This window comes from Perca fluviatilis, chromosome 9 (genome assembly GCF_010015445.1).
Source record: "Perca fluviatilis chromosome 9, GENO_Pfluv_1.0, whole genome shotgun sequence".
Classification (NCBI taxonomy): domain Eukaryota; kingdom Metazoa; phylum Chordata; class Actinopteri; order Perciformes; family Percidae; genus Perca; species Perca fluviatilis.
This window is the reverse complement of record NC_053120.1, coordinates 21910049-21924807: the sequence shown is the minus strand read 5'-3', so window position 1 is coordinate 21924807 and position 14759 is coordinate 21910049. Positions and strand designations below refer to the sequence as shown.

Sequence of the window (14759 nt, the reverse complement as noted above, 5' to 3'; positions counted from 1 at the left end):
CGCCCTCTATCTCCACGGGGAGGGGCTGGGCCCCCTGCTCCCGGTGCGGCTGTCAACCGGGGCGGACTGTCCTCAGTGCACCCCAACTGCGTCGCGTCGCCAAGGCGGGGATCGGCTCACGTAAAAAGCGTCAGGGGTCTGCGGCGATGTCGGCAACCCACCTGGCCCGTCTTGAAACACGGACCAAGGAGTCTTAACGCGCGAGCGAGTCAGAGGGTTGCCCCGTGGCGCAATGGAAAAAGTGAGGGCCGCCGTGCGCCGGCTGAGGTGGGATCCCGGTCCCTCCGGGTCGGGTGCACCACCAGCCCGTCTCGCCCGCACCGTTGGGTAGGTGGAGCGTGAGCGCGTGCGATAGGACCCGAAAGATGGTGAACTATGCCTGGGCAGGGCGAAGCCAGAGGAAACTCTGGTGGAGGCCCGTAGCGGTCCTGACGTGCAAATCGGCCAAAATAGCCAATTTGTCTCCCTTTCTCTTCATTCTTCTCCTCCTCAGCACCTGCTCATTAATGTCATGGCTGCCATTACACAAACATTTTGAAATAATCAGTCAGTTCGAAACCGCAAACAGTTCACACTGGAATCTGATATAGGCCACATTTTAAAAGGTAATGTGAACAGCCAAACCAAAAATCGGATCTGAGCAAAAAATCCGAATCAAGCATTAAGACTTGTGGTGTGAACGTAGCTTTTCTTTCGTAGCTACATCCATGAAAAATACTAACAGAAAAATAGGGGAATGGGTGGATGAGACAATGCTGCTGTACAAGTTGCTTTAAGTCTACACACAGAAACAATGTTTAAACCAACATGATTAGATGATCAATGTGGAAGAACTTGAACTGCTCTTAGCAACCGCTACCACAGCCTCACTGTCAACTGACAGTAGGATGGATACATTACTCGCTACGGATTGGTTAGGGTACAATACAATAAAATAACCCTCCTTCCAACAAGGTATTGTTTAACATGGACACAAAGTCAGAATGAATGAAGTGAAAAAAAACTGCAGTTTACTCTGATTGTCAGGCTACTAAAAATCAATCTACAGTTGGATTTGAAAGATCCTAGCACCATTTGTTGGTAAATAAGTATTAAATATTGTAGCAAGAAATGGTGAGAAGAAACAGCCACAGTAAACATGCAGACAACATGTGGTTATTACATTTTGAACCTAAAACCTCCAACAGATCACTGAGACACCTTTTACCATGTAAATCCTGTTACATGTAAAACCAACAAAATAGAAATTCAGTGAAGGAAAAACTCTGGATGCCTCTGCCTCCATCTGGAGCTTTATTCCTAATGACAGCTGTCCGCTCATTACCTTGTTAAGAACAATGGGGGGATGTGGGGGATCGTTTTCTCTTTATAGAAGCAGATATTCTGATTATAGATTATATAATAAATGTGTAATGAAGAAGTTAAAAACAGTTGATTCAAACCTACATAGAGCACCAGAAAAGTCTAGAAGACACTTCAAATAGTGTTGTTAATCACAGATAAATAGGCTATATTTGCTTGCATATGTAAATATAGTCTAAAACTCTGGCCATCCATTGGATTAGCTTTTGAAAATCCCATTAGACCCCAGTCTAGAAATAGATGTAAAGAGAACGGAGGGAATCCGTGACAGAATTGGGTTTAAAAGGGCCACTGAGACTAACAAAGTGACGTCAGACCAACGAGAGAGATCGAAGGAATGAAAGAGGGTGAATGAGAGAGAGGGCCTTATTGAACAGATCCACATGAGCCAGTATCCTGACTCAGTGGCCCAGTTTATGTTCTTACGTAACAGGCCATTGGAGTGCATTCACCCTCTCTCCTCTCTCATCACTTGCTTCGAGGAAGGGCAGAGGGGGAGAGGGGGGCTTTTTAGAGAGGAGGGTGAAAGGGAGGGCAATGGGGTGCAGCTGCAGAGAAACAGAGGGGGAAGGACTCTAATGGAGGACAGATTAGGCCATACTGTAGGGCTTTGCCAACATCCCTGCACGGTTGCTAAGGGAACCACTTATTTGTCGTCAAGTCTCTTTGACACCATCTCCTTTTCTGTCATACTCTCTGCTTCTTTTCTGTTTTTAAAGGTGCTTCTCCTTAGCAGGGGGTAGCTGAAAGCGAAATAAAATCCAGTGGTGCCGTGAGCTAGAGAACGAGTTCAGCCAGAGAGAGGGGGGGGGGGGCACGGCGACTGTTTAATGGTCGCAGGTCCCAACTGAGTAATTCAAGGCCCTGTCATTTATCCGACAGAGGACGAGTGGATTATCTCAGTGTCCTTGACCCACTAAAACCCCCACTTTGTATGCTGGCATAGAGAAGTAAAGGGTAGATGGATAGAGTGGGTGGATAGGACCCAGTGTGATGGTGGGCTGGCTGGCACAGAGAGACAATAATGCAGCCATTGGCAGGCTGTTATATAATCTCTCAGAATCTGCATTTCAAACAAAGATGATGTCCCTGCTGTGTGGTTTTGGTCGCTTTAAGGCCGGGACCAGAGAGACCACCTCTGTCCAAAATTAGGCAGGAAGTAAAAAGATCACATTTCCCTAACAAATATCAGTAACTGAACCCCGAAGACAAATCTGCTATCAGCTGGTGCCGGGTCATGCCACTGCAAATAGGAAATTTTGTACAAATTTAGATTGGGGGTTTACTTACTCTTAAAACAGGTGTTGCAAGTAGTTTAAACTTTGAAACTGGATGTAATCAGGAATTTCTTGCTCTATAATCATGCTGGGTGATAATCCAGACAGAGCACTGCATTAAAAAATGCATGGGGCTGCTTTGGTAAAGGAGTGTTGCTACAGGTACATATTAGAAGAGGAAATGTGATCCAGGGAGTCCAGTTTGAGTATCAGATCCATGAGTTTGAAAGCTTATCAGACACCAAAAGAACGGTTTATGTTACTGTGTGGAAGGATCGGGCAACTTTGCAAAGTTATTGTGACACAGTTATTCTTATATTGTCATATAAAGTTATATAAGAGGGACCAAGTGTGCACACATCTCAGGTGCAAAAGTAACACAAAAAATATCACTTTGGTTGTAAAATGCAGCTGGCCCCCTTTCCAAAGAAAACTGTGTCACTACTTGTCGCATGAGTTTAGTTGCAATGTAAAGGTAGCCACAAACCATGACAGAGGAAAGGTCATGAAAGCTAGACCAGTGGTTTTATAGATGCAAATGGGACAGAGTGCAACAGCTTGTAGAAGAATATAAAGGGTAAACAGAACAGATGTATATATGGAGAAGTACAAGCAGCAGTGAGACGGCAGTAATAGTGATTAACAAGTAAGGTATGAGCTGCAGAGGCATGGCTGGTGTATGCAGTAACTTGTATCAGACACAAGTGTGCTACAGCCTGCGTGAGTGTGCATAGAATTATGTTTTTGTGTATCGGAGGGGGTGATGTGTTGGAAGACTGGGGGGGGGGGGTATGCTGTGTGTTGACAGCTGGCTTCTATAAATAAATGTTGCAGGCGGGGGGGACATGGTTTGGAGAGAGAGAATGAAAGAAGAGCGAGAAATAAAGGGGAAGGAGGGGAGGAGGCAGCGGATGGGAGGGCTGATAGAGAGGGACTGATACAGATGTACTGAGAAACGCAAAAGAATATGGTGAGTGTCCTGAGCTCCGGTCATGACTCACTGAACACGTTCCACATGTCACCACCGTCTCAACCAATCAGCCGCCCCTGGTGGGATCATGTGCCTCCTGCCTCTGCCTATCATCTTCTTCTTCTTCATGTGATTCGACTTAAGGACCACAAAGTCTGTTGTCGTTAGAATTTATCTCACCATCAGTGTTGCCCTGTCAGCTTCCTTCCCTTGTCTTGTTTTGACTTGCTTGTGTGTGACGCAGGGACTCCATCAAATCCAGAAAACAGCAGAAGAGTCAGAAACATAAGAATGGAGAGAAATGAGTAAGATGATAAAGAAGAGATAAACGACTCTACAGGCGTTGTGCTTTTTGTCACACAGACAGGCAAAGTATCAGACATATACAGTTCCTGAATCCCTGTGAATGTCACTTTCTGAGAACTTGCGACTCCCTCCATTAATATGTAATGTAGTCGGTTACTGAGCCCTGTCGTATCATATCCTGTAGACTAGCTGCTTGGTAACAACTGACTGAGATGTACTGTATCACTGACACTGGCCACTTTCACTTTCCTGCCTCCTGTTACACCATTTCATTGCCTTCCAAAGTGGTGAGTGTGTGTGCGTGTGAGGCGGTGGGTTTGGTTTCCTGTCTTGGCACACTGAACACCTGCCTGTCGAACTGATGTACCTGTCTTACCTATTTTAGCTGACATTCTGCACGTCATTGTTCCTCCGTGATTATGATTCAGAGTTTCTGCTGCCACAATAGTGATAGAGGCTGGAGAGAGAGACGAGGGGAGGGAAAAGGTGCAAGTGAGGAGGCACAAAGAATAGGATGAGGACGGATGGAGGAAGCCTTCTCTCCCACTTCCACTATTTCTGCCTACACAGCAAACCATAAGCAGACTTGTGAAAGACACGTTTCTGTGGGCAGACGGTCACATGGTTGTATGTATGTATGAACTGTTGCTTACTGATGAAGGTCTACATGTGTGTGTCAGAAAGAGAGCATGTGTCATTTGAGTTATATGCATATGTATCGGTCTCTGCCTAAAAACGACATCTGCTGTATCTGTAATCTGGCATCTAAACAACATCCTGACACTGTCAGTAGTGCTGGCAACAGGCCAATAGTCATCTTACATCTTATTAGTGTCATCTTGCATTATCGATTTCTCTATATAAACTAGAGGATGTTGACTTGAGTTCATCTTTCCTGCAAAATTCTACCATTGGTTTGAACTTTGTGCACAATAGCACAGTATTTCACGTGATGCATGTGTGGTAGTTCAACTATAAATTATAGTTATAATAAATTATTAATAAAACTATAACTATATAATTTACTTAAATTATAAAGACACAGTGTACACTACCCTCTTAATGTCTTCATTATAGCTTCCTTTTAGGCCCATTTGTTTTCTGCAGCCAGTGTTCATTAGTTCAGAAAAATGAGCCCAAGGTTGTTGCAATCCCTCTAAAAACATCTGTGCGCCCACTGGCCAAAATATTTAATTTATCAGCCTTTACATCATGGAACAACATAAGCGGTTCTTTGCAATAAAACAAACAAAGACAAATGATTTCAGCTCAGAAGAAACTAGTGCATTAAAAGACTTTAAAGAACCCATGTGGTGAATTCTTTGCTTCACCACGCATTGAATTAAGAGCCATTGTATTGACTTTACAATTCTGTAAAAGAACACCATCTAAATTAATCAGTTGTGTCTAAAGGACCTCCCAGCAGCCCACCCAGCCGCATGCTTAAAGAAGCAGCTAAATTATTTCTGAGTGTGACTTCCTCACACCTCTCCTCTGTCTGACTGTAGTTCTTCTCTCTGCTCTGTCCCTGCAGCCTCTAGCACAGTGGTGCAGGCTGCTGCCCAAAGATGCTGCCAAGATGCCAGAGAGCGCGTGGAAGCTGGTCTTCTACACCATGTCCTGGTCATACAGCACCTACCTGCTCTTCTTCACCTCCTACTCCTTTTTCCATGACCCGCCCTCTGTCTTCTACAGTAAGATACACAACAGTGTGAACACGTAATGTCATGTACAGGTCATTTATTTAGCAGTTTGTGCCCTAGTCCTCTTAGTGATCTGTTAATTGAATGACTCTGCTCCTGATCACGTTAAAAGAAAAGAGCCTTTAATGGTTTAAATAATCTGTCAGTATTCAATATGTTGAATTGAAATTAGATTACTGAATTTACTGCTTTTAATTCCTTTTCAGGTTTTGAAGCCAGTACTTACTAGATCAAAATTGACCTCAGAAAAAGCATGTTTAAAGCTGCATTGTGTAAGAATTTCTCCCATCTAGCGGTGAAATTGTATATGACAACCAACTGAATATTATAATATATAGCCCCTCCCATTCTGAGCGCATTTTAACTCCTACGGTGGCCGTATTATTCCAAGAAGTACGACTTCGTCCGTGAGTGTTCCTTCCAGTGTAATAATAGTTTTACGTTATTTTGGTACCATTTCATTGCTAACATCAGCTACCAGGGTTCCCAAACATACATGCAAGCTAATGTTAGCAAAGTATCAGTGCTATCGTCATTCTGTATATTGTACAAGATTAATAGTGTAAGGCCATGTTTACAGCGTAGGAGAGAAGCAACGGAGGTTTGTGTTTTTAATATATTTCTCTGAACAGTATGAACAATCGTGTCAATGAAACCGAAATTAGCTCTTAGTATCTCCATCGTTTACACGCAGCTGTTCTAGCTGTAGCTAGTCTGTGTTACAACTGCACATGACGTGAGTTGTCTGCCAGGGAAATCACGACACATATGATTACGTTTATGTTACAAGGTAGACAATCCTTTTTCATCATTGACGCGAGGAAAAGTATCCTAGACGTCGTTCTAGCGTTATGCACAACCATGCTATACAAGCAACTATAAAACTTCAAATTTACACAAATAGGCAGAATTACCTTTTGAGAAGAAAGCAGGCAACTTCGGCGTCCCTTTTTAAAATCCTTGGAAAAGCCACTCCAATATTAAATTTGGTCTTGTTACTTTGCCTGTCGCGTTGTCGTTTTAATTCTCTTTTTAACTTCCTTGGCGACACCGTTATCTTCTCCCCCTCCCTGGCATTCGTCATGCTACCACTGAGTTTAAAAGCGCAAAAGGCGGAGGTATGTTCCTCTTTGGCTAATGTATTTTAAAGATGGAGGCGCAACGTGTCATTCGCAATCATATGTGACATTCGAGCGAGTAGAATCGTATGTATTCTGAATGATTCTGAATGGCAGATTCTACGCGTACGTGAATACTACGATTAGTTGGTGGAAGTAATTACACATGAATGAGCACATATTTGTGAAAGAACAAAGGTTTTTTTTCTAAGAATCAACTAAAAAAATTACACAATGGAGCTTTAATAGTACTGTAACTGAGCCATTTTCTCATTGGAAGTTGCTTTGGGTAAAAGTGTCAGCTAAATGACATTTAATGTAATGTAATTTTCCTACCTAACCTCTCAAGGAGCTGAAGTCATTTTTATCTAATGAAACAGCAAGCACCACGTATTAATCCTATAGTGGATATTCATGCATATTCTGAGCCTTGAATTGAATCACTTATTAACCAATCATCAGTGATTCGGTATTATTAATAAAAAAAAAAAATCCAAACTTCTTTTTATAGTAACCAAAACGACGGAAATGATATACCAACAATCCTAAATAGAGCAACGTTTTATGATAGAATACATTAAGTTTTGCCCTACCATCTCCATAACAGCACCTAATGGATGACTATCACTGCTAATGTAGGATAGATGTGTAAGATGGATTCCACTTAAAATCCAGCAATGTCTTTTATAGTCTCTCTGCCTCCTCCATCAGACACGGAAGTGTCAGGGCTCCGATCAAACTCAATCGCTCTGAGTGGAGCTAGCAAAGGCTGGTTGACAGGTTCATCTTCAATAGCTGCATCACCTCTAATAGCTGCCGGAAGACGGAAGATCCAATCAATAAACATTACGCACGGCCTGAACATAACCCCATCCCACCAGAGACATACCTTACTCAAACATCGGAGGAGAAAGTTTCCGTTACTTTAGAAACCCTCTTTAATTCCCCCGAGGTTAAACCTGATCCCTCCAGCCTCCTCCACATCTGGCATCTTTCCCGGAAGTCACTGCATATAGCTCAGTATCTGGACATACAAATGGGTGTACAGTGTATGTGTGTATAAAACAATGATCCTGCTGTATCTACAACATATTTATCATCTACACAAGATGAATTTCCTATTACGTTTCTGTGGGTTAACTCATCGTTAGCACACTTAACGTTTAATGATTTTTTGTTTATTGGATCAGTGTAATGCAAATAAATTCACATTGATTATATGATTAACCATTTAAATATTTACATTTCTTCAGCCTCCACAGTCATTTGTAATCTAAAATGTGTTAGAAATTAATTTAATCCACAATGTTTGAGAGTTTTGTGAGACAGTGAGTCTTGTCATCTACACACTTGCTAAAAGACAAGTGCCTCCTCCACATTTGCTTGCAGTAGTGAGTAGTGAGTCTGCAGTAAATACATCTGTTGGCATCAGCTGTTTTCAACTGTGATAGTTGTGATACAATCACCACTTTCTGTTTTACTGTGTGAGCCAAAAGTCTGAGACACTCAACTAGGAACAACAAGAAAACAGATAAAGAGAAGAAAGATGCAATTACAATACATATTAGAAAGCTCACAGAGTGCACACCTCTCTGCCAAAGGCTGCATAACGCTCTACATGCATTTTAATACAAAATGTTTCATTTCTAATCTGCATCTGAATGAAGTTGGTTTTAAAGTAAACGCTGAATTCCTTAATGTGCTCTCAGTGTGTCTCAGCCTGTGACCTCTACTCACTTTTTCTCCAGACTGGAAGAGTGGTATGTCGGTACCTACAGACATCGCCATAGCCTACCTGATCCAGGGCAGCTTCTACGGCCACTCCATCTATGCTACGGTCTACATGGACGCGTGGAGGAAGGACTCAGCTGTCATGGTGGTGCACCACATCATCACGCTGGCACTCATTAGTTTTTCCTATGCCTTTAGGTACCTTTGTTAAGTCTTAAAAGATCTATTGTTGCCCCTTTTTAGTTTTTGTATGAGCATAAAGTGGCATACAGTACCATTCAGTTTATGTTATATTAACACATCATCAGCATAGATGCATGTCATATGTGTGGTGAATTAACCTTTGGTCATTGTAATCCATTAATACGCTTTCAGCTCCCAAATGGCAGGCAAAATAGATGCAAAATAAATTGACTTGGTTGGTTTATTGTAAATGTTTTTGGTTGGACCACCCAAACATTTGCATTGGCAGATGCCTGCTTGTAATGGACTTGTATTAGAAATAAGCTGAAATATATATACACATACTGTACAGTGTGTTCCCTGGCCCTCAGATACCACAACGTAGGGATTCTGGTGTTGTTCCTCCACGACATCAATGACATCCAGCTGGAGTTCACCAAGCTCAACATCTACCTGAAGACCAGAGGAGAAGGCTATCACCTGCTGAACGATGTGCTGTCCAACATGGGCTCTGTCAGCTTTAGCATCACCTGGTGAGGTTCAACACACACACACACACTTGATCTGCAGAGGAATAGACATTAATTTCTATTGTGTTCTTTCAGGTTCTGGTTCCGTCTCTACTGGTTCCCTCTCAAAGTGCTGTACGCCACATGTGTGTCCAGCCTCCAGTCTGTCCCCAACATCCCCTTCTACTTCTTCTTCAACACTCTTCTCCTGGCGCTGCTGCTCATGAACATCTACTGGTTCTTGGTGAGGAGGACACACAGGTTTCCAACCCAAAAAGCATTTATGGTCAATGTTTGTTTTGTCTTAAACTGCCACAACGATGTCACAATCTGACCTCTGTTGTGTATGCTGTTTCTCCCGTTTTTTGTGTAGTTCATTGTTGTTTTCGTAGTGAAGGTGCTAAAAGTGAAGGAGGTGAACGACGTCAGGGAGTACGAGGACGAGGAAGGCAACAACGCGGCAGCTGGCCTGCTCAAGGAACCTCAGGCAGAAAACCATGATGATGATGATGCTGGACATCATAACTCTGCCCAGGGGTGAGCTAACACCAACAGACTGCGTGTCGCTTGAGACCTCAGTGCAGGGTGGAATAATACCACCCTGTGCTTTTTTTTATTCCGTGGTGTTGTAGTTCTTTCTTTTGATAGTCCACATATAATTTGCTGTATATGTACAGATTATTCTTACTTTGTGTCGCTTTTATTCAATTTGAATGATTTAGTTTACTTTGCAAGCATTTTTGTGACTCTGCATTTCGTTGTACTTTAATGTCGTGATATAGGTCTTAAATTACATTCATAAAGGTCTTAAAAAGTCTTAAATTTGACTTGGTGAAACCTACAGAAACCCTGTCTAATGCCAATGGCTGACCTAATGCCACAAGACAGAGAACTTTACCGAAATAAATATTTCATGAATACATTTTAAATTTTATTTTATATGCACACATAGCCAGGTGTATTGTAATATTCTTAATAAACAAAAGAGACTACAGCCATGCTAGCAGCTCTGTGAGACTATACACAGGCAAAGCGGTGCTTTGAGCTAAATGCTAACAGCAGCTTGCTAACATGCTCACAATGACAATGCTAACATGCTGATGTTTAGCAGGAATAATATTTACCTTGTTCACCATCTTAGTTTAGTGTGTTAACATGCTAACATTTGCTTATTAGCACTGACTGAACAAACCACAGCTGAGGTTAATGGAAATAAATATTAGCTGCTAGTGTGGCTGGTATAAACGTGGTCTAACAAGATAATTCAACATGCCAGCGTAGGCTCTAAAAAATAATGAACACAGGCCTCACACCAATTTACTTACAAAGAGAGGATGGTTTCTACATAATATCACTACAAGACACCGTCTTGTTTCTGTTGTCAACCAAATTCTGCATTATATAAAATCCATGATTCTACATAAAAAGCAGCTTTTATTGGGAATTATGGCATGAGTTTGATACCCTTAATCATTCCATCTGCATTACCACTGCTTACAGACCATACATTTATGTTGTAAAATGGTACACATACACATAGCACTTTTCAGAGTCAATTTTGTCAGTTTTGTAGCCAAACAAGTCAGTGTCCTTTCTATACCCATCTTAGCAGTTATTGTAACAATTACTATGCCTCTATAAAAGGTTTAAGTAGATTGTTTGTTTAGAATGATATAGAGATTTTTATGAGATTTACATGTATGTTTTACGTAATGGGGGTCTCTTCTAATTTGAAAAAAAAGTACTCAAGACTTTGAAATACTGAGCTTAAAACAAGAAAATGCTAACTTGACTAAAAACAAAGTTTGTGCCTTTTTATCTGAACTTATGGATTCATCTCTTTATCTAAGGAGTTGCCTTAGTGTTGTCATGTGCACCTCTATCATCCGCTGCTGATTATCATGGTAGCCTTTGACCACTGAAACTGTGAAGACTGTGAAACTGCCGACATCTCTATCAATTTTCTATTAGTTAGGAATACTCACAGAAAAAAACTGACACTGTGTCTAAACTGTTGTGTTGTGGTACAATCCAAAGATTTGACAACTCAAGCAGACACTTGCTCCTGAAGTCCAGGTGTAGATGCAGAGAGAGCAGGTCTCCCACTTTGCTTGTGTAACTAGTGGCCTTCACAGGTAGATAGGATCAAAGAGCCTGGGACCATATGGAGATGTGATTATGTGGCACTCCTTATCTGCCTGGCCTTGACCACTGCTGATATCCTCTCTGCCTGCTAATGCCTCACATCTGCTGATCACCTCTTCCGACAAGCTTATTCTCTCCTTCCCCGTCCTGTCCTTTGCTCTCATTACACTGACTCTCTCTGTTGTCTCTCTGTTGTAGAAAGCACGTGCAGAATGGGATCAACAAAAAGAAGCATCTATAACAGGCTCTCCGTCGCCACCACCTGGCACTAGGCTACAACTACAAACAAGACAAGACTCCCTCCTTGGACGGCTCACGCTCAAAAAACATGGCTGAAGGGAAGAGGGTCACAAAAAGAAAAAAGGAAGGAAAATAGCAAGTTTTTACTCTTTATTTTTTTTTTTGTTTTGTTTTACAACATTTAATTTCATCACTGTCGTTTTGTTTTTATTAGAGCACTGTGAATGTTATTTCGGGTGACTTTTTGTCTTATTGTTGCTAACTTTACATTTGATAGATTCAGTAGAAAGGAAAAAAAAACTGTTTGAGTAAGATTTGGGCTGGGATTGTTACATACAGTCTGACAGGGTGTCATAATCATCACCGTCACCCTGAACAGCACCACAGCACCCAGATTGCAGTCTGTAGACATTTAGACTGACATAAACTATTAGCAACCTGGTAAACAAGCAGCTCATTTTAATTGTATAGGGGTGAGCTGTGATTGCCGTCAGTGAAATAATGAATTAATTTCCTCCTTTAACCTCCGTCCAACTTCTCTGATGTCAGACATGAAGAGAAAAGGCTAAAAAAAAAGAAAGAAATCATGATTCAAATGGAAACATTGCATTGTTCTCAGTATCACTTTTTCACGGGTGCAGTGATGAAGGAGAGCCGTTTCACCACATTAGTATTGATTTTCATATCCCTGCACAAGTCCGTGGTGGCGACCGCACAGCTTCTGGCGTCCATTAGTTTCAATTGAAAAGCCACATTGGTGTGTGTGTGTGTGTGTGTGTGTGTGTGTGTGTGTGTGTAGGTATGTGCGTGTGTTAGACATTCCAGGATGGATGTAGCCGAATCTTTTAAACTCAAAATCCTTCACAACATTTCACCTCTCAGTTTAATTTCTTTTTACATTTTATCTCTTGCACTGATGATCAACAGGCATTGGAAATATTTAATTGTATGGAAAAAGCTTCTTTTTTGTTTTTGTACGTCTTGCAAAGCATCTGTTGCTGCACTGACATGAGGGCATACAAGCTTGTTGCTGGTTTAATGACAGCAAATAGCTAGAATTGATTGACTGGGTTTCAGTATCATCGTCATCATTTAATTTGTTTAAACAATATGTTTGATTAACATTTATAACCAGTTTCGTGGGTGGTGATGGCGGCTATCGGGTTCACAGAAAATTTTAACAATATCCCAGAACTTGTATAAAGATCAGTATGATTAAAAAAAAACATTATGTATGCACACATTATGGTATTCAGGAATGCATGACATTGAATGATTTTGGAAATATGCTATGGAATTGTCTTACAAACAATGAAGAAAAAAATCCTCTGGCTATGTAATCATAATGTCTTTATTAACGTCTAAAATAACCATCCTAAAAGTGATCTTTCTTTCAAGCAGCAGTGACCACTGAACACGCATCACGTTGGCTGGCAAACCAGAGTGTGATAAACCTTCACGTGGCATTGAAATTTATTTCATACACACATTAAGAGATCAAATTAAAGTCTATTATGTCCCAGAAATCCCACATATGGAAAGATCTTTGATGTCACCTGTAATTCAAACACGTTAAATTAAACTACAGTGGAAAGGTTTCCCTGGATCCCACTGGTTTACTTTTAGTGGAAACAGCTGCTGCACCTGTAGTAAATAAGGTATATTTCTAATCTTCCTACCTTCTCGATCAAATTCAAGCTCTTGTTTCGATGAACAGCATGCTTGTGCTGCCGGAGCAGGCCGCAGATGTCGTTCTGTTTTAGTTTATCTGTTTGTCTTCCACAATCCCCACATCAGCACATGTGGGGGGGGTTCAAACTAATTTTAATTTTATATTAAACTATCACTATTATTGCTGTAGTTAAGGTTATCATTGTTGATTTGTTTTTGAATTGCTGTTTTTTTTTTTTGCTTCCTCTGAGAGCACTGTTGGAATCCCAGTTTGGTTGTCTTCTTCTGCTGTATATGAGTCGGTGATCGTCTGCTCAGATCAGATATTTTCTGGGAGAGTTGTTTTGTTCATCTACATTACAAACAAATGGATTAATATCAGCTCTCTTCCTTTATTCATTAATTTTACTGTATTCTGATCGTTATACATCTGTACTGTAAAAGTAACAGTTCCATCAAAAATGTTGCTGTGTGTTAAGATATCAGACGTCCTGTAGCACGGTGTTCTGGCAGGAAGTGACCTCTGCGGTCTTGACTATTCAACTGTGAGACTAGATGATCCATAGTTTGCTGATAATTGTGTAATATGATGGCAAATGTGAAGTTTGCAGTGAACCCACAAAGACCTGTGATCTGGATTAGGTGTGACTCAGCCCTCAAGTCTGGTATGGTACCGCGTGCGAAAAGGTGCACCTTCAATCTCTCTCCCAACTGTGTCACGCTACAAACAGTCCTGTGATGTGAGACTGAATAACTACTACTAGGGGTGGGCGATATGAATGTGAAATGCACCATCAGACAGTATTCATTTGATGTACTGTTTACACCTTGGTGTCAATGTTTTAAATCAATGAGCTGTTTTGTGGAAATATTGGATTTGATCATTTTGCATCTAAAGTACTTTGTCTTTTCAGGAATTTACATTGATGGATTACCAAAAAAACAGCTGCAGCAACTACCAGGTGTACATTAGATAATGGTCAACAGATTTTTCTGAAAGTTAATTTATTAGTTTATTTATTATATAGTTTATTCATCATGTATGTCAATATGACATGAACGAATTTGCATCCATGTCGTCCACCCCTCACTACTACCCAGATGTGATGAAATCTGAAATTGAAGGGAGAAAAAATATTTTGAAATTGTTTATTTTTTTCTTCCTGTATGGATGTGGCTGATTCTTAATTAAACGTCCAATATGTTGGAAACATGTGGGACGTGAAGCTCAGTTCAGTCAGACAACTCAGTTTTGGTAAATGCACAGACTTGATATTTGACGTCTAGGCTCTGACCTCGTCACTCTCCACCTGCATAGACGAAGATCAGCTCAAAGGAGACAAGGGAGTGACGATAAAAACATGAAGCAGTGTTTGCAGTAGGGCAGCCCTGTAGGATTGGGCATCGAGAATTCCTACATGGAATTTGTTTTAAAATTACGATTCCAGTGGAATCGTTTCTTTATTGGAATCATTTAGAGGATTTGGTTTCAAATCCAATCATCGCTTCCCAATTTCCGAAGCGGCCAGGCGCTTGTGTTGCAG

At 41.1% G+C, this 14759-nt stretch overlaps 1 protein-coding gene across 1 annotated transcript in view; it reads left to right on the top strand.

The window, feature by feature from the left end:
• The window catches only part of cers1 (ceramide synthase 1), a 27111-nt gene extending 13230 nt beyond the window's left edge, over positions 1-13881 (top strand). Inside the window, exons 2-7 of the mRNA XM_039810504.1 lie at positions 5450-5609; positions 8485-8665; positions 9022-9183; positions 9256-9403; positions 9533-9696; positions 11503-13881. Coding sequence (XP_039666438.1) covers positions 5450-5609; positions 8485-8665; positions 9022-9183; positions 9256-9403; positions 9533-9696; positions 11503-11545 — 858 coding nt within the window. The 3' untranslated portion in view covers positions 11546-13881. The remainder of the gene's footprint in view (positions 1-5449; positions 5610-8484; positions 8666-9021; positions 9184-9255; positions 9404-9532; positions 9697-11502) is intronic.
• Positions 13882-14759: the final 878 nt, after the last annotated feature.